Source organism: Rhamphochromis sp. 'chilingali' (assembly GCF_963969265.1).
Source record: "Rhamphochromis sp. 'chilingali' genome assembly, chromosome: 14".
Taxonomy (NCBI): Eukaryota; Metazoa; Chordata; class Actinopteri; order Cichliformes; family Cichlidae; genus Rhamphochromis; species Rhamphochromis sp. 'chilingali'.
In genome coordinates, this window is record NC_137941.1 from 24564371 (window position 1) to 24584539 (window position 20169).

At 38.3% G+C, this 20169-nt stretch overlaps 1 protein-coding gene across 1 annotated transcript in view; it reads right to left on the minus strand.

Annotated features, from left to right (window-relative positions):
• cerkl (CERK like autophagy regulator) overlaps positions 1-18883 on the minus strand; it is a 33855-nt gene extending 14972 nt beyond the window's left edge. The window contains exons 1-3 of the mRNA XM_080902172.1: positions 18616-18883; positions 13930-14045; positions 5091-5321 (exon numbers count right to left, since the gene is read on the minus strand). Of these exons, the coding sequence (XP_080758298.1) occupies positions 5091-5321; positions 13930-14045; positions 18616-18755 (487 nt within the window). The 5' untranslated portion in view covers positions 18756-18883. The remainder of the gene's footprint in view (positions 1-5090; positions 5322-13929; positions 14046-18615) is intronic.
• Positions 18884-20169: the final 1286 nt, after the last annotated feature.

Genomic DNA, 20169 nt, shown 5'->3' on the forward strand with positions numbered 1-20169 from the left:
CTTTAACTGCTAATAACAAGAGAAATGGAAACCAAACAAACCTTTATTTTGAAATCTGGAAGTATTCTTTGGTGGGATTGGCAGTACTTTTAAAGTGGCTTATGAAACTGCCTATCAGGTCAGTATTTCGTTCAGTAAGTTCAATACCAGGAAACCCTAAACTGGGATTGTTGCAGTATCCTCTGTCTCACACTTGTGAAATCTCTTTTGACCAGTGTTTCTTAAACTGAGCATTTAAAACACAGGAGCAGCTGTTTTGACCATGCAAAGGCGTGGTTAAAACAAGGATCTGTACATTTGAAAATGAGTGGGTTTTCCAGAATGTTGAAAAATAAAGACTTAACACTTAGACCAGTTACACTTCTTTTAGAGAGTGTATACTGGCAACTTGCTTATAAAAGCTAATAATGTGTTAAAAATGACAGAAATCACTCACACTGTTGATGCATAAACAGATGCTTTCTGTCATAAAGGAACTATCTTCACAACAAATGTAAGAAGACGACAGACTCACAGATATAAAGAGGTCAAGTATCCATCAGATCATCTCCGAGCCTTGACCAGTGACAGGTTGCTATGGCGCTGCTGAAATGTTACCATGGTAAACAATCCCCGTGTCATCAAGGAGTAGTGTTGAGTTTCTGACTGAGCACTTAAGACTGGACTGCTGCATGTTGTTTACAAACAGACTCCATCTTATTATAGCTTTCAAACATCATTTTTCCTGTCTGTGTATGTTCTCAGTCATCCAGGTCATCGCAAACTCAAGGAAATCCAAATCTTTCCATCCTTAGATCATTTTTAATTAGTTCACAGCTTCATTACCTACACAAGTTTTCTGCGAAGCATTTAACATGCAGTCATTAGATCAGTCTCAGTCTGTATCAGTTTCTCTAGTGTGAAAATGTGCTACTTTACACTTTTTTTTTTAAAACACTGCAAGTTGAAACATTTTGCAATTAAGGGGGTTTTAATTATAAATGATAGTCACAGTGGACAGTGCGGGCTGACAGAGGTTATAGGAAAAGGGAGGAAGGGTATCAATATCAAACTATTAGTGACATGGTGCTCAGAGCATTTGCACCCATGGAGTATGCAGCTCAAACGCTCACATATCTGGTTGTCCACCACGATGACATGCTTCACTAGTTCAAGATTTTGGATTTGAGGAGGAACAATCTAGACAACACCTTTCTAAAAGAGTGTAAGGAAAGCCACCTCAGATGGTAAACACTCATCCTCCTGGGAGTCCCTGGAGCTCTTATATGTAAATAAAAGGCGATGGAAAATACAGTGCATGGGTAGCAGGTTCCTGAATTTAATAAAACACAACTATACTCCATTTCTAGAGGTAAAACCTTGCATTTTGATGTTGTCCTTTTGACCATATGACAATAGACAGTACCACTGGACTAACAACACCCATTTTACTCTGATACTGTGACCCCGAGGTTTCTGTAAGCAAGCAGCAACTGCAAGACAAAAGATCTGGGAGGGGTCGCTGTGGCACCTGGTGACCTATGAACGCTCACTTCAGTTGTCCTGCAATTTCCACCGACCTGTCAGTCTGTTGTGGTGTTAAACAACTGCAGTCAGTCGATCCTGCAGACTGACTGTGAGTATGGAATTGGAGTCTATACAGCAGCAGTTCTCGCCTTTTGTCACTGACTACCATTCACTTTCTGAACAGCATTCTGCAGCTGCTTCACACAGCAAACAACAAAAAATGAGGTTCCAGAAACAGGAAGTGTCTGCGCTGTGCTCACCATTGTGCAGATGACTGTTCAGACCCGAAGGTTAAGAAGTGGTGCCGGCGTCGGCTGCGGCGGGACTGCCCGCTCGGTGACGCCATGATTCGCACAACAATACGCTTTTCACACTGACCTCTGGCTGGAAAATAGGCTTAATGTCCGCACAGCGGCAGAGCTACTGACTGTGTTTACCTTTCACACACACACAGGCACACAGACTCCACTGCTGCGGTGTGTAAAGTCACAAAAGCCGTCACAGCTTGATGTGCAGTGTGACCACTTGAGCTGACACACGACCTGCGGGCCATTCATGTCTGTGAGTGTGAGTGCGAGCCCATAAGACAAAGACTTGAAGAAGTTGTGACTTTGCTGCAGGGCCTCATGGGTAATCTGGTTTGATAGACAGACAGATGGACAGACAGACAGGTGACCAGCGATAACATGTCAGACTGATGCCATGGTGATAAAAGGACAGTAATGTGTGTGTGACCTCTGACCTCTTCATTTATGGATAGCTTGTAATGTCTCTGTTGCAGTTGGCGTGGTTGGACAAATAGAGAAGAACTGAAATGTAAAATGTGTCCATGTGAGTTAAATCCACACAACAAGCACTTCAACATTTCTATTGTGTGTTAACTGTCAGCCACGCACCGCCCACTACAGTGCACCTGGGAAATCAGCGTCTGGGAACGTCCGACTGCAGCAACATCCAGAGCTTTAGCAGCAGGTGGTTGGGCAATGAAGAGGTTATTCTTCTGAAAACTTTATGCTCTATAGAAAAAATATACTGATGTCTAAAGAAACTAAACAACTGTGACATCTTCTGCACTTTATTTGATACTTGAGACTGAGTCAGAGACATAAGATTGTTTTTTGGGGGGGGTTTCCTAGCATGGTGAAGAAGAACTGAACTCAAGGCTCGGACGTCAAACACATTGCACACCATTGGTTGAACTTGAACACCAACAACAGCCCAGCCCCTAAACAAGACCACGCTAAAGCTATTGCAGCTGCAGATTCAGAAATATTGCTGAAAATCTGAAACTAGAAAAAAGTCATGTCTCCATGCTTTCAGCCTTGCAGTGTGTGTTGTCTAAAGCTCCAAGCCTCAGAGATATTTCTTATGCACTAAATATGAAGTGGTTGTATACACACGTGTTCATGCAGACAGTAACTAATCTCTCCTGCAGACAACATGATTTAACTGCTGACAGCACTTTACTGAGTACTGCTAAATGTGTGTGTGTGTGTGTGTGTGTGTGTGTGTGTGTGTGTGTGTGTGTGTGTGTGTGTGTGTGTGTGTGTGTGTGTGTGTGTGTGTGTAATCCTTTGTTCCTGTGGATTAGCAGATTAGTTCTCTGGTCTGATGTAACTGTGACTCACCTCATTAAACTGAGTGATGAACAGATAGAAAACAATGAAATTTTAATCTGAGCAGCTAGCACTGCATCATCATGCAAATCATCTGCAGACGTACAAAACACAAAGGTGTGCGTTTTAAATCCTGGTATATCTTGGGCAGCTGCAGTGCTGACTGACCACGTTGGCTTAGAAAAATATCAGCACAGATTTCAGCTCAGTTTTGTTCCAAATAACATAAGGTTTTGAAATGTTATACATTAAAGCCCCTGAACTATAATAATGGCAGGGTGTCAGCACATCTAAGCAGAACAACCAGTAAAATAAACTGCAACCTTTCCACAGACTGTAGAAAAAACTGCTTTATCAATCTAAACAGTTTATGGTCCAGACTAACTTGCAAGCCAAAGTTTTAATGCAATCACTTGCAGTAAACCACATGTTTAATTACTATGTTTAGTATTTTAGTTAAGTGTGTTAGCATGCTAACATTTGTTAATTAGCAAAACAGATTGTATATAAAAGCTTTTGTAGCTTTTGGACTTGACAATTGTAGGCAACACACAAGTGTTTTAACCCTGGATCCCCCCCAAGCAAGGGACAAATCCTGTGGTTGCAGAAACACCTTAAGTTATACAGAAGTTTCTGGGGGGGGGGGGGGGGGGGGGGAAGCTCTGTTTCCATGATCTGAAACCTCTGTGAACACTGATGATTTTACGAGCTAGTTTCAAGTCTTATTCAATAAAACATTGATTTTGTAAATTATGATCCCCATTATTATCAGAAAGGAGCATGAAGCACGGTTATCTCACTTGGTAATGACTTGTGATTAACATGACAAGAATCCTCCACTGTTTGGTTTCAAAGTCAGACACCCAACAAAGGCAACGTCTGGTTTTAAAAAGCTAAGATCTTAGCTTGAAGCTAAGCTTGAAGTGTTACAATGGGACTTCACTGAATGAGCACTCAACACAAAGAACAGCTGAGGCTGATGGGGATGACCGTTTTTTAGATATTATAACAAATTAAAATTCTGGCCTAATGAAAAATGTATTATAATTCAATCTTCCAACAATGCAAACATTTCCAACACTTTACTACTTGATTTTTCTTTTTCAGCTTTTCCAAACAGAACATTCTTGTTAATGAAAGTGAACATCAAAAACAAGACTTTATGACTCCAAAATCAACTATTTGCTATGGTAGCATGTCATCAGCAAAAATACCAAATAATCAGAGCCCAGAATACAGTCCAGCATCAGAATTTTGTTATGCTACAAAAAGTGTTGCCTTTTATTTACAGTTGTGGGTGTGGCAATTTTTAGGATACCTTACTGACAACATTTGCACAAAAACATGTAGTAATACAGATGTTGTATGTCTAGTAAGAATCCATGTATTTATTCGTTTATTTAACAGTTGTATTAGCTATGACGTAAATAAAAATATGAGTTTAAATTTGTAATGTGTGAATTTAATGACAAACTCCATTTAAATAAGTCTCCATTCATCAAACCATCTAATGGACAGATGCTAAGCGTGCTACTTATAACAGTATTACTCAGCAGTGTGTGTGTACAGTTTAATCATCTTAGAGTATGACACTCACTGAAGCACTGACTCACGTTTCTCCTGTTTCAGCTCTTATGTAACACAAACTGCCAGTCACATTTTCAGTGAGTCCGTCACAGTTGGATGTTCAATGTGGGCCCAAGGAACCTCCACACTGGGTCTCATCCATTAGCTTGGTCAAATTTACATTCCACTGTTTTGTCCATAGCAATTTCACAGCATCTGGGTGTTACTTTCAACATTTTAACAGGATAACAACAGAAACCATGAACCCCAAATGGTTAATGGCTGACCAGCTCCACCATCTAAGACAAAGATGCTGAATACTGACAAAAATACTTTAAACTCCTGGTTTGCTTTTGTGTGCTTGCTGCTTGAACTGCATGACAGTCTGAATGTCTGTGTTACCTGTGAGCAGCTCCTTCAGGGTGTTGTACCAGGTGTGTGTGTGTTCTGAGGAGGCATTGTGGAGGTGCAGCGTGTCCTCCTCCAGCCTTCTCCCTTTCCTCCTACACCAGAAGAGAGCCACACCAAGCACGGGTCCCCCTGACTCCTGGCCCGCAGCTCGCCTCCGCTTCACCTTCACTGCAAATATGTCTTGCAGCAGCACCTCACCTGACTGTGGGACACCAGTCTCACCTGCAGAGAAAAAAGTAGTTAACAAACAGCACTTGAACACAGCACACTGTTTAATGAACAAGGTACATGATGGACATCTGAGAGGTTTGGGTACGTTTTGAAAGGGACCAGGCTGTATGTCTGTGAAGGTTCTCAGTCATCCAGGCTAACAGTTTCCCTCTGCTTCCAGTCTCTGTGCTAAGCTAAGCTAAAAACATCCTTGACCAGTGTGAACAGATGAAATGCTGAGATTTACCCAAAATGTCAAAATGCCATTTTTTCTTTTTATAAACATTAAGACTAAAGTCTTATTAAATAAAACATTCAAATCCACTGCGAAAAAGTAAGTGTATAAAAGGATACTACCATTAACAACAAACTCTGTGATTAGTTTGTCTGATTGATGTTTTACTGTATGTTTAAATTCTTTTGAATAGTCAATCAAATATGAACGCTGCACATTGCTGCTGTCAGCAGAATGTAAAGTACAGCATCAACAAGTACAATCGTGAAAGAATTCTGAAACCTGATTGGCCAGCATCATATTAATCTTCTAATCCTCCGAGGATAATATTAGCATAGCTCAGACAGTCCATTCAGAGTTACATCACATTTTACTCAGACACAAAGAAAATACTTTGTGTCTGAGTGAGCTTGTGCGTGGCTCATTTGCAGATGACAGTAGTGCAAGTACTTTGGAGTTTTTTTGTGCTTTTTTTGTTGTTGTTTTTTCACAAGGAGCTTTTGACTTAAATGTAAATACCTTTTACAGTATGTAAACTTCTAAACAAACTTATGGAAACTTTTGCTTTCACACCAAATTAAACTGGTTGGTTTCAGTTTAAAAAATGTGAGAATTTGCCAATTTCCCTGGATTCTGATTTATCAGATAAGAGATGAGGATATAAGGAACACCTTTTTCATGATCGATTCAGCCCTCCTTTTATACTTAGTGTTAAAAGAAGATGTGATCACCTTCATCCTATGATAAAATATTTCTATCCTGATGTAAGTGGTCACTTCCAGGACTACTAGCCTACGTCTATGCATACTCAAACAACAAACATGGAAACTGTGACACATTGTGTGTTCTAGTACCTCTCTATCAGAAAAGTCTGTTGGATCAGACAACACGAGCCAGCATTCGCTCCTTACATGCATCAGTGAGCCTTGGCCGGCAATGACCCTGTCGCTGTTTCACCACTGTTCCTTCCTTTTGTGTGAACAAAATCCTCACTTGCTACCCAATATATTCCATCCACAATGAAGAGATATTCAGTGTCATTCACTTCACCTGTCAGTGATCATAATATTAGGACTGATCATGTATACACCTGCGTTAAACACCACCACCATCATCAAAACAGCAAATGGGGAATTATCTTTTAAAGGATTGTGTTCCCTCACTTCAGCAGACGTCCAGAGATGAGATACAGTGTCACAGTGCAGTAAAGCTGCTCTGGCAACACCTCACTAAAACATCTTTCTTCTTCCACAAAAGTAGAACTCAAGCACATCCAGAAGGTTTTTTTTGGAACTTATAGCAGGAATTTTAATAACTTCTCAACAACTGCACACTTGTTGATGAGAATTTATTGTCTATACTGATATTTAATTCAAAATAACAAACTTTTTAAATGAAATAAGAACAATCGACATGTCCAAAACAAAATCCAATATTTACAGTACCAATTTTGTCAGTTACTAAGGCTAGTTTTCTTAAAATTAAGCATCATTTAAATTTTCAAAAGTCGTCACATCAGAGAAAATTTATAGACATTTTATCAGCCTGAATTATAAAAGTTTACTTGAAGACCTTTGTAATAATTCACAGAGAGAGTCTGTGCTTACAAACAGACAGACAAACACAACCAATTACATACTCCCTCCCTTTGGGGGGAGAATAATGAAAATGGCCATATTAGATGTGTAGCTTTAGAGACAAACGCATGGCACAGCTGGTAGATGTACATAAACAAAAACAAACTCCACTTTAATCACCAGAAACATTCAGATCTACAGAGATATTTTCAAAAAAAGAATATTTTAATCCTCCCAGATTTAAAACCTATAATGGTGCACTTAAACAGTATTCATTTAATACTGTTATAATCTAACAATCGCAAAACAGGGGCCTCTTGGCATCTCATTTAATTTGAACTCAAACAGGTTAAGGAACATGAAGGAAAATGTGCAGCCCCATAACAAACCCAGAGTAGGAAAATCAATTCTGTGCTCAAAGAGACAAAAAGAGATATTAACTTGATGCAAAGCACCTGTACAGTACAGTGTAAACAGCTCATAAAGCTTATAAATGATAGCTGATTAACCCCCTTCTCTATGAAATACCTCCTGCTGTTATCAAACACCAAATATGCCCACGCCACCCTCCCCTGTTCCCCAGAGAGACCAGCATCCATATGTCAGGGTCATTGTGTGTAACAACAGTCTATCTGGTTGTTGTTGCTCAGTCTTCATTCATTGTGTCCAATTAATATTATTTGCGTTTAAAGTATTTGTCTTCTGAGTCAAACGAGAGGTTAAAGGTGAGGAATCAAAACCATTTTTAATATTTATGCATTTTAAATTTGAGAAAAAACACAAGTGGATTTTGAAAGCAGAAAAGTAAGTCAAGGCAAATTACTTTATTATCGTAAATTATTTCAAAGGGGCTTTAACATATTAGCAAGCACCCTCTATCCTCGGTTTCCTTCACATCTAAGAAAGACAGACATTTAATAAATTTAAAAAAAAATAGCAACATAACATATAACTTTAAAATACATACAGAAGTAACCACTCATTTCTTTAGATTTTACTTCCACAGAGTCAGTAATTTTTAAAGTGGTCTTGAGCAACAGGCTTTCTGAAGGTCTTTCAAAGTTTTTCTTTGGACATTGGCTGCTTTTTCACTCATTTTCAGTCGAGTTCTTGTCTACAACCATCTGTAAAACACAGTGGAGGCTCTGTCATGATTTGTGTCAGTCAATAGTGTTGGAGATTGTGTCTCAATTGATTAATTATCAACACAGAAAAGTACCATCAGATTTTGTTCCACCATGCAATATGACCTGGAAGGCATGTGATTGGAAACGGTTAAATTTTTCAGCATGACAATGATCCCAAACATACTGCCGACGCAGTAAAAGCATACCTGGATAGAAAAACATACAGCAGAACACTGTCAGGGGTAGGAAGATGATTTTCCATCTAACCCGATAAAGATGACTCTGATCTGAGCTGACAGGACCTACAGAGTCACTGTGAACACGCACGCACACGTTGGTTCATTCCCAGATGGAGATGAGATTCCCATCAGGTCCTCACATCCTGCTGTGCTAACACACACACACACGCACGCACACACACACACACACACACACGCACACACACACAGTCGCAGATATATTTATATAAAAATTATGTGCCATTAGTCATGTAATTATTCCTTTTACTTTTAATTTTAATAACCATTTATCCACTCACTTCCCAGAGGATTCTATCATTTGATTCTTAAAATAATTTTAAATGGGGAAAAATGAATTGTTAGCACCTGTGCGTGGCCCAAACACACACATACAAACACTCTCAGTGGCAGTTCAGTCTCATGGTGACCAGGCCATGTGGTAACTGTGGGGAGTTATGGATCGGAGTCATGCTTCCATCACTTCAGAGAACATTACACTGACTTACATTCATTTCCTGGAGTCCTACAATATACATTACTCCACCATCGAATTTGATAATCCTAAACAGCTACAATCTTCTTTCTTCTGGTCAACTGACATTTCAGTATCATGGGAAGAGTTAAAGTGTTTTTCCAGTCAAATTACAACAAATTTTAAACAAGTTTTCCACCAATTTTAAGAAGTGGAAATTAATGTGCATTTTTACCACTGTTTTTGCCACATTTTTACTACTGTTGGGTGTACTGGGATAAGCAGGGAGTTACTTTGATTGCTCAGTCAGGAGTAATTTGACCTTTGCAAAAAAAAAAGTGAGTAGAATGAGGCGACGTGATTAAAAGATTGCATTTGTTTCTGGAAGTGTCTACAAAATCAGATTGCAATACTCTACACGTCTCGTGTTAACTTCTAACGTTTTTGTCTCCCCTTTGGTAAATTGTGCTTCATGATTTCAAAAAGTTTGTTTTCACTGTCACGTTTTGATTCAACTTTTCTAATTCTAACAACAGCTTATCAAGCTTAAACGTGCTGCTGTTGTTCAGCCGCTGGTTTCCTCTTTCTGGTGCAAAGTGGGCCAAAAACAAACAAGAGAGACGGGACTTGCGACAGAAAAGCCGATCAGCTGATCATTGATCAGTTTCATGATTGAAGTAGCAGCAGGAGAGGGAGGGGGAGAGAAGAGGCAGCCTCTCCATATATCGGTTGTTAAGCTTAACGCAGGAATGCTTTACAAACATTCAGAGATGAACTTACACGCTTGCTTTACTTCTCTCTGTGATAACTTTCTCTGAGATGAAATGCCGGGTTGGTAGCGAGGCTCCAAATGCTCAATCAGACCACCGACAGGTCTCGCACGCCACAGCCGCTCTATCACGTGATGCATACTGCTCTGACGTACTGAGGTTATGAGCTGAGTTACCCCATGTCGCAAGTTTTGTGAGGTGCTTTCGTGATACTTAATGGATCGGATTACATTTTTTATTTCTCTCCGATATCCGATCCAGTAATTTAGGTCAGTATCAGAGCGATACCGATACGTGATATCAGATCGGTCCATCCCTAATATTATCTGGATAATATTCAAATTAGTTTTTAGTTTTTCATTATTTTTGTTATTTGCTGGACAGACTCTAAATTCTACCAATACACAAATTACATCTGACATCAGGTCAAACACAGGTCATCCCATTATTGGGCCACATTCACAAACAGTGGGAACACATAAATCTGTGCTTAAACTGTGTGTATCATCATATCACTGTACAGATTTATTTAAAACCAGATACTGTTCTTTTCCTGCAAACAAATGGAGACCTAGATAATATAATAATTGGTAAAATTAATAATTATGATGTTATAAAAGGCTATTATTTACAGTTTTCCTATACAAAGACAGAAAAAGTTCAAAGAAGAGTTAAATCAACAATAATAAAGTATAAGTAATATTGACTGAACGTACTACGCTTATCACTGTAAAGACAAAACAAAACAATAGCGATCCTCCCTCTGTTTAAAATAAAAACCACATCCATCATTTGGACACTATTGTTTCAGTTTCTTCATGTGAATATTTTTTTGTTTTTCTTGCTTTAGAAGCACAGGATTGACTCCAGCGAATACTTCACTGCTTACGACATGAAACACAACTTGAGGTAAACATGTTTCTAATATTACAAAAAATGGGTGTTTGACAGTATAATGATTCCCAACAGTGCATTGATTTCTTGTGCGCTAACTGCATTTTGGGCTTTAAATTCTTCAGCACAGCTGCAAGTTCCTGCTTTGACACAACACAACTGTCTGATCGCTCAGATCTCACCTCCCTGACACACGGAGAGACAGACAGGATGGATTTATGTGTAGAAACAAACAATAACAGCTGATCCATTTATATAGAAATATCTAATCAACACACACACAGCATGCTGACAGGCTGACTATGTGTGTGTGTGTGTGTGTGTGTGTGTGTGTGTGTGTGTGTGTGTGTGTGTGTGTGTGTGTGTGTGTGTGTGTGTTAATCTCACACTGAGAGACTCTAATAACCCCCCACGGGCTGAACCAACTGCTCTCTACTACTGCCAACACACACACACACACACACAGTGCTGGCTTAATGACATTAGCTTGGATGAAATACAGCAAAACAGATTGGCTTCAACAACACACGCACATTTAAATTACACCTTCATCCTGCTTCACTAACCAGTTCTGTTTGAACGGTTTTCAACCAGAAATCTCACAGCAAAATGATACCACCATATTACACAAGAATAAAGCAGAGTCGTTTAAGCTTTAAAGCCATCACAGGGCTGGCTTTTGGTTTTGCATACTGGAGATGTAGCTGAGATATGGAGCGCTGATGCCTGGATGTATAGATGGTAGATATAAGGACAGGTGAAGATGGGGGGGGGGGGGGGAAGGGGGGAAGGGTAAAGAGGCAAGAGATCTTCTACTAAGTCAAGTGTTGAGGTGCATTTAATTTATTTAGCTATGCAAGCTGAAGGTTAAAGACAGCATGATTACTAGAGTGGGTAGCGTGCATACCCCAGAGTCAAAAATGCCCTCAGTAAATGAGTCCTTCATTCGACTTTGAGCCTGTGAGCTTGCTGCATTTCATTCCACTGCTCCCTTTCCTAGATTTCCTCTTTTCTGCTACTGCTACTGTCTAAAAAAGGTAAAATTCACTCAAAACCTCAAGAATTTATGAACAAGAAGGACAACAAATCCAATCACTCTAGCCAGAGTCAAATGTGAATTAACAAGTGATGTGTAAAGCCCAGTGAAAGTCATTTGAAGACACAGAACTCCTAAAGACAAACTGCATTCACAATAAATAAATAAATAAAACCCCATTTCATCATTAAAGGTGAGATAAAGATGGTTAATCAGCTCTACAATTAAGCAAACAGGACGATGACGCTACCTCGTATAGGTGTGAATATCAATTCTTGCCCTATTAGTCTGATACACTTCATCTCATAATCAATCATAATCTTCTAATTATGGCTGTCAATTCCTAATAGCTAAAGTGCTATAGTTAATTTACTTAAATGTAAATAAATACAAGCTAAAAATGTCTCCTGTTACAGGGCATGATGTATAATTATGATCTTTTATCTTCATTATACCATATATTAGATAACGTCTCCAGTTTCTCATTGGGAAATGCAGTGTCCTTCCATTTATTGTTTTTTTTATTATTATCTCTTTTATTGGGACAGCTGTTGAACATAACACGTAATTTGCCTTTTTACATTTTCTTTGCTGTCACATTTTAACTTATAATAGAAAAATGAAGAAGACGGAAAAAGAAGAGAAAAGAAAAGAAGAAAAAAACAAAAACAAACAAACCCCCCCCCCCCCAAAAAAAACAAAACAACAACAAACAAACAAAAAAACAAAAACAAACAAACAAACAAAAAAAACTAGGGTTAGGAGGCAGCAGGGCAGGTAGGTTTACGTAGAACTCAGGGTTGTAACATCATACACAAAATCACACCTCATATGCTTAACATAGTCTGTCCATTTAGACCATATTCCGTAGAATGTATCCCTCTGAAGTTTAAGAGAAAATGACACTTTTTCCATCGTATAGATCTCTTGTACAGAATGTATCCAGTCTTCTATCGTTGGTGGTTCAGGCTTAAGCCATCTTCTCGTAAGAGGCTTTTTACTTGCGGCCAGAAGGACATACAGGAGTCTTCTGTCGTTGGAATTCAGTTTATCCACTGGTGCATTGCACAAAAACATGGTCTCAAAAGTTGAAGGAAAAACAAATGAAAAAACATTTTGTAAATGATCATGGATTAGAGACCAATACTGGCGAATATCTTTACAGTCCCAAAAGATGTGGAAACGGTTGGCATCTCCCCCACATCTCTAACATTTATCACCAATTCCTTGATATCTTTGTTGAGCAGGGGTAATGAAAAATCTCATAATGCTTTTCCAGCAAAATTCACGCCAAACATTAGACCCAGTGGTAGCCCACTGTATCTTGCATGCGTGAGCCCAACACTTCTCTGTAATTGTCAAATTACCCTCCTTTTCCCACTTCGCTTTAATATACAGAGTTCTGTCGTTTTTACACCACCGGATGCTGTTATATAATTTAGAAATAATTTTACTTTGCACTTCAGATTTGGTTAGTAATAAGAATGTTTCTACAAATTGTAATTCGTTTAGGTTCACTTTTAAGTTTTGATTAAAATAATTTCTGATCTGTAGATATGTAAAAAAATCATCAGATCCCAAGTCATGTTTACTCCTTAAAGATTCAAAGCTTTGAAATGCAGAATCAGAACAAAGAGCCTACTACAACTATTGGGCCGCAAAAAGATCACAGGAAACAGAATTAAACAGAATAAAATGTAAACATTTAAAAAAAAACTTTTTTGGTCTTTTTTTCATTTGTTTTCTCACCCACATGTAAGCTAAAACATAAACGGCTCAAACAGGGGTTAGATACACAAAAAACACATCTGATGATTTTACACAGGCTTGTCCAGACAGCAGATTTCAGTCTGGCAAACTGTATTGGATTTATCAGTGTCCTGATAAGATGTAGTCATACTCCACAGTCAACTACAAGAGCCAATTTCACACTGAAAAAAAAAACGAAATTCTGAAAAGATAAAGCTTTAGTCTGTTAGCATGACATGTTACTTTTTCCTCCAAATAAAAAAAAAACGCACACTGCAGCATTAGGGAGCGTACCCGGGGTGGGGGTGTGGGGTTAATTGTGTCACAATGGAACTGTGTGTGCGTGTGTGTGTGTGCGTGTGTGTGATGTCAAGTTTTAGGTGGTCTCAACACAAGATAACTTCTCCATTACAACACCAGCTGCTTCTAGATACAGAAAGAAAAACACCCACAGTCTGTCTGTCTGACACCACCACCACGTCTACTCAACACCATGACAACCCATCACCATGGACACTGACCTGTGGGGTTCTCCGGGATGATAGGCGTCCAGGTCAGTTTGGTTCGGGTGAGCAGGACGTCGTGACTCTTCTTGCCCAGTTTGAAGATCCCGTGCAGCACAACGCACTCACTGACACTGACACACAATAAACACACACAGTTTACTTTGTCCAATAGGAAGTCATAGATATCAATCATGTCAATAAATATATATAACAAATGTTTATAATTGGCAAAGTGAAGAACAAGTTGATTCATCATTTTACGGCTTAGTCTGTTAGGCTTTAAAATGTCAGAAAATAAATGGAAATTAGTGAAAATGGTGAATACAAGAGTTTACGATAGCCCAGGTAAAGGTTTCTATGGCCAATAACTCAAAATGAGGTTGTCCAAAAAAAAAAAAAAAAAAAAAAGTCGATTCCCAGACTATAATTGATACCAAAAATTACTATTGGATTAGACACTTTTGCAACACTATTGATACAAACATTGTCATCTTTGGCTCCTCCAGCTGACACACAACTTCATCCAACTGTCCATCCATCACACAGCCTGTCCCCTAGCTGAAGTTCACAACACTGAACAACACTTTGGGGACTTTAAAGGTCAGTAAGGCTCCCGTTTCAACAAAATTTAGGTACCGAACAGTTATCGTAAACGTTAACCTGGCACACACACACACATCACTGTTAGCTAGTTTCATCAGCAGTTACCTGATAGCCACAAACCCAACCTTAGGGGGTCTCAAGCAAGTGCACTCCAAACACGATGTCACGCCAAAAGATGATTACTAACGTCTGACAATTTGTATATGTTTTCTATGTCTAATAACCTTCTTTATATATCGGTAAATAGGCTGTGTAAACAGGATTTATGAAGAGGTTATATATAACACTATAGTGATTATTGCAGATGTATCTCTGTATGTCTGATTGTACGTTCCCTTTCTCCTCTTAGACAAGTAACAAAACTTGATGAAACTTTGCATACACATTGCCTCAGGCACCATGAGTGACAACATCTGTCTTGCGTTTACAAATGTTTTATATAAATCCCACAATTTTAGATATTTGTACATTTCACTGTTCAACTGAGCACTGAATGTAATGTCAGAGTAGAATGGTGTGTCACAATATAATATATCATACTATAATGATCGTGGCATATGTAAGTATGCTTGTATGCTTCCTGTCTCCTGCATGTAGCACGGGGGTTTACTAGTTAAATTTTTTTTTTTAAATACCTGTTTTGCACTTTGCCAAAAAACTGGCTGCAGCTTTTGCTTGAAACAGAAATGTTCTTTCTGGACTCAAAATTATTTTATATCATTCAAGACAGAAATATTTGATAAATTATAACAAGTCTTCAACAAGTCTTTTACAGCAGTTACAGAAAATAATTTTTTGGCAAAAACTGGCAACTGCTTGCTAGCAGATGATCACTTTTTGGCATGACATTGGTCCCAAGCCTGAATAGTCGGGAGAGCTGTGTCAGGACCAAATCAAACATGCGGACCTATCTGCTGTGGCAACCTCTGTAAAATGAGAGAGCAGCCGAAGGTACTTTTGTCCGATAGCCACATTATCCATTATTAGCTAGCTGCTACCACTATTATCATTAAGGTAGCAGCTAGCCGCTGTGGCTAATCGCAAAATGGTAACATTAATGTAGGAGCAGAAATGATCAGTCTTGACCATTTATAACTTTATAAAAGATGGTCTTATTCTAACAGGATAATATTTGTGTCTAAAAACTGTTATGTTAGTCATTTTCTTGTGACTATGTCAGTAACTTGGGTGTACTGCTGGATAGCTCGCTCAAACTCGATAAGCAAGTGTCTGCTGTAGTGAGATCTAGCTTCCACCAACTGCGCCTTATCTCTAAGGCTAGGCATTATATTCCGCATGAGGACCTGGAGAAGCTTATTCACGCTTTTGTGACCTCCAGGTTGGATTATTGTAACTCCTTGTACTATGGTCTTCCCTCTTCTCTTCTTCTTAAACTGCAAACAGTCCAAAATGCAGCAGCCCGCCTTTTGACTGGTACCAGGAAATTTTGCCATATTACCCCTGTCCTAGCTAGCCTGCATTGGCTGCCCATAAAGTACCGTATTCAATTTAAAATATTACTCCTTACTTTCAAAACTATTAATAAATTAGCGCCAAGTTATCTTAGTGAACTTCTCAAACCACATACTCCTGCTAGAACACTCAGATCTGCCACTCAACTACTTCTGACCCAACCCAGATCTCGACTGAAGTCCCGGGGTGACCGTGCGTTTGCTCTGGCTGCCCCGGTACTGTGGAATACCCTTCCTCTCGACCTCCGCGCATCTGATTCCATTGCACTGTTCAAATCACGATTAAAAACCCACTTATTCAATCTTGCCTTTCCCTCTAGTTAATATTTCTTTTATGATTTTATATCATGCACTTTTATGCTCATTTAAATTCTTGTTTGCTCTGTACCTGTTGCTTTCCTATGTATTAGTGACAGTTATCTGCTTGCATATTTAGTACTTGCTTTGGTCCTATTTCTATTATCCTCCTCCTATACTCTATTTACTTGTTAAGCACCTTGGCATACCCTTGGTTTTTAAGTGTGCTTTATAAATAAAGTTTATTATTATTATTATTATAAAGTTTGAAGCTGAGAAAAGTATACATTGAGTTAGAAACAGTGGCAACCTATCTTACTAACAATTTCTTCAACAACCAAAACATGGAGCCAAATCACTAAAAACCCAATACCTAAAAATATATATACATAACAGTACAGTGGTGTTTATATTTTTTTGCACTACAAGTACTGTTGTCACCGATATTATTGTTTGTATTTTTCTAACCTTTATTTTTTAAAAATGCATCTAAATGTTTTGTCTTTTTGTCTTGAAATTCAAGTATTGGGACAACTTTAGTATGAACACAGAGATATTAAGTATATAGACACAGACCTAAAATTCTCATATTTGACACAGAAAAATGTTTTTTTGGGGGCGGGGTTCCAAAAAGAATTACTACTGCTACAGATCTCTGAGCATGTTTCTGCTCAGATGTCTTGCTGTCCTTACAGGAACTAAACATCTGCAATCCCAAATTCTGTTCATTTGAACTGCATGACAGCCAAGCAATCCTCCCTATGATACACCTTTTTCAATAATCTTGGATAGAGTTTACTTGTATGTATTACATTTGTCACGTAGAACCAGTCGCAAAGTATGAAGTATAAACCATACTTCATACTGGACTTTTACCTGACGACACAACTTCCAGGGAATAAACTGCACGATGTATGAACAGAGTGTGAAGAGCTACTAGTGTCACTGCACTTTCTTTTTTTTTTTCTTAGATGTGTCACCTCTAATATAAAACATGTTTATGTTTAGTAAACATAACAGCACACTTCATATCATTTTACTCTATAAGTGTTTGTCACATATCTGTATTTTTATTGTTTATAATAAAGTTTTATGTGATCTGCCCCAGGAATACAGATGTGAATTAGCAGTTTTACTATAATCTGGCATGTTTAGATTTTTGTCCCTGTTAAATAAAAGAAAGAAAGACAGAAAAAAGTCTATTTCAATGCAATATTAATTCTGTAACTTTATTGTTAATGCGTTCTAGATCCTTCCCCGGGAAATTGTGAATTGTACATCATTTTTGTAAATTCTGATGAATGCTCATCAACCTTTTCATCAACCTTATTTGTACCTTTTCATCATTATTTATTCTTTATTTCTACAAATGACAACACAAACATCAGGCAAGGTTCAGAATATAATGGAAGATAATGCAGTGTGACTCTCAGGCATTCTGCTCTGCTTTAAAATAGCTTTTCTAATTTAATAACCCGCTGAGTGTATATACAGACAGGAGCTACTCTTTAGTCTTTCTTTGTGTTTGCTAATTCTATGTTATCTGTTTGAGGAAGTAACCTGATTAAATATGCAAACAAGGGGACTGATTATCAGACTTTCTCTGAAAAGTGCTCTAATATCAAACTTCCTCTCTAGCTCCTCTTTGAATCCTTAAGCTAAATTGATTCAATAATGAATAAAAACTAAGAAAAAACAAGTCTGTGGTGAAAACCAAAGATATGCACCAAGTACCAAGACGTTTTGAAAACAAGAATTAGTTTGGTATGAAGTTGTGAGCCAAACAATTATTATTTATGTCGACATACTTCATCTCCCTTTATGAAACATAGTGGGAGTGTACCAATTGCTGTCCATCAATCATAGCTTGCTAGCAGGATTAAAATGTGTCACTTGCATGCAATTTCGCTTTTCTTCATAGAAATTTATTTTCATTTATTTTATTGAGCATAAACAGTTTAGAGTCTGTTCATAACCACAGTGCACAGCCATGTGCTTTGCAAGGTCAATTAGTCCATTTTAAATTGTTTTTTATGTTTAATATGTATCATTTGGGTTGCGGGAAATAGTACCTCAATAACATGTCTAAACCGGAAGAGTAACAGTTGCACGTTGGCACAATCGTTTATTTATTTATTGACTTTGTAAGGATTTAACTGCTGTGCTTTTACTTTGAAAAGCTTCCTGAAGAGACGGGTTTTGACTACGAGTAGTCGGCTCTTTCTCTCCTCTGCTATGTCACTTTATTGTATGAACCGAGACACGTGTGGGTCCAAAACGGGTTCTGTGTATAACGCGACCCTGGAAGAAACCCACAAGAACCACTCACCTCTGCACCTCCTGCTCAAACTCCACCTGCTCCTCTCCTTCCCGCTGCTCCTTCTTCTTTTTCCCACTCCGCTTCGTTTTCTTCTTCTTCTTCGTACTCTCTCGCTGTTCTCTCTGCGGCAGCTCCTCGGGCTCCGACATATCTACTGTTTATTTACGCACGAGCAAATAAACAAAAAACAAACAAACAATAACAACAAAAACTCTACCGTTATGAGTTTGATACCCTCTGATAAACACGCAGTAAGCTGATGACGGTGTATTTCCGGGTCTTGTCGCTATGGCAACAGGCAGCGGCTTTAGTTTAGCGGACTGGCACAGTTCGAGCACGCGGCAGATTCACTGGTGTGTAATCAACAAGCGCGCGCGCGCACCTGTGTGAGCTTCAAAACTCAGGTTTGTTTATTGCTGCATTTTAGTGTGAATGTGATTGGCAGTCCAAATTTTTTAATTATATTTATAGGAGTCACTGGAGACCAAAATATAATTAACATTGCAGGCTAAACAGCAGAACAATTATTTAAAAAAGGTAGACCTTACCTTTGACACCTTAAATAGCGTTAAGATATTTCAAGAGTTTGGTATTTTATGTTTCCATGTTGTTTTATTTTTCGATTTTTATTTTTCACTGTTTTTAAAACTGGGAATCAGTAAGCTAGCACTGTCGCAGGCTAGCTAGACTGATTGCAATTGTAATGTACTACATGACAGTTAAGGAGGATTTAAACTTTTATTTTATGTAAAGTTAGCATTTTAATCTATTGTGTTTTCACATCTATAGGTGTTTAATCTGTTCCAAAACAGATGATACATCTGGCCAATAAGCCAACTAAACATTCTCATGTGTTTGTAGTTACAGACTTGGAGTTCACTTGGAGAAAACACAGACATTCTAGCACCTCTAAAACTCACTAATTAATATGTATATTAGCATATCTTGCTAATTTAATCTATACACAAACATAGATTTGCAGCTAATTTCTGACCACAATATGGTATGATAATATAACTTTCATGTATAATGGAACCAGTGGAAGTGATTCGTCTCTTAATAGATGCTTTCACTCTGTCATCTTCTCCAGTAACTAAAGACACAAATAAAAGCTGCGTTTAGATCCTCCCTCATACTAAGAGACAAATAGTATATTTAGCAAAAGCCAGTTAACAGCAAACAGAACATAAAGCATCAATACTTTTGAAATGACTGGCTGCATTTTGATCCATCCATCCATCCAATTAATTATAGTCAAGGCATGAGTCCCCCTATATGCTATAATAGACGGCCAATCAAAGAGGAAAGTGACTCTGGTATAAACACCATATTATGAGCCACAACACAAACGTGTGTGTGTGTTGCTGACAGATGGCTGAGTTAAAGCTGCATTAATCAGTGTTATGATCAGCCAACAGACTGAAACTCAAAACCACTATCACAAAGACTTGTGCTAATACTGTTAATTAATAATACTGATAATACAGCTGCTGCTGCTAAAGCGAAAGCTACCTTCTGAGTGTAATAACGCATTTGTAGTTTCACTGTGAGCAACTTACACAA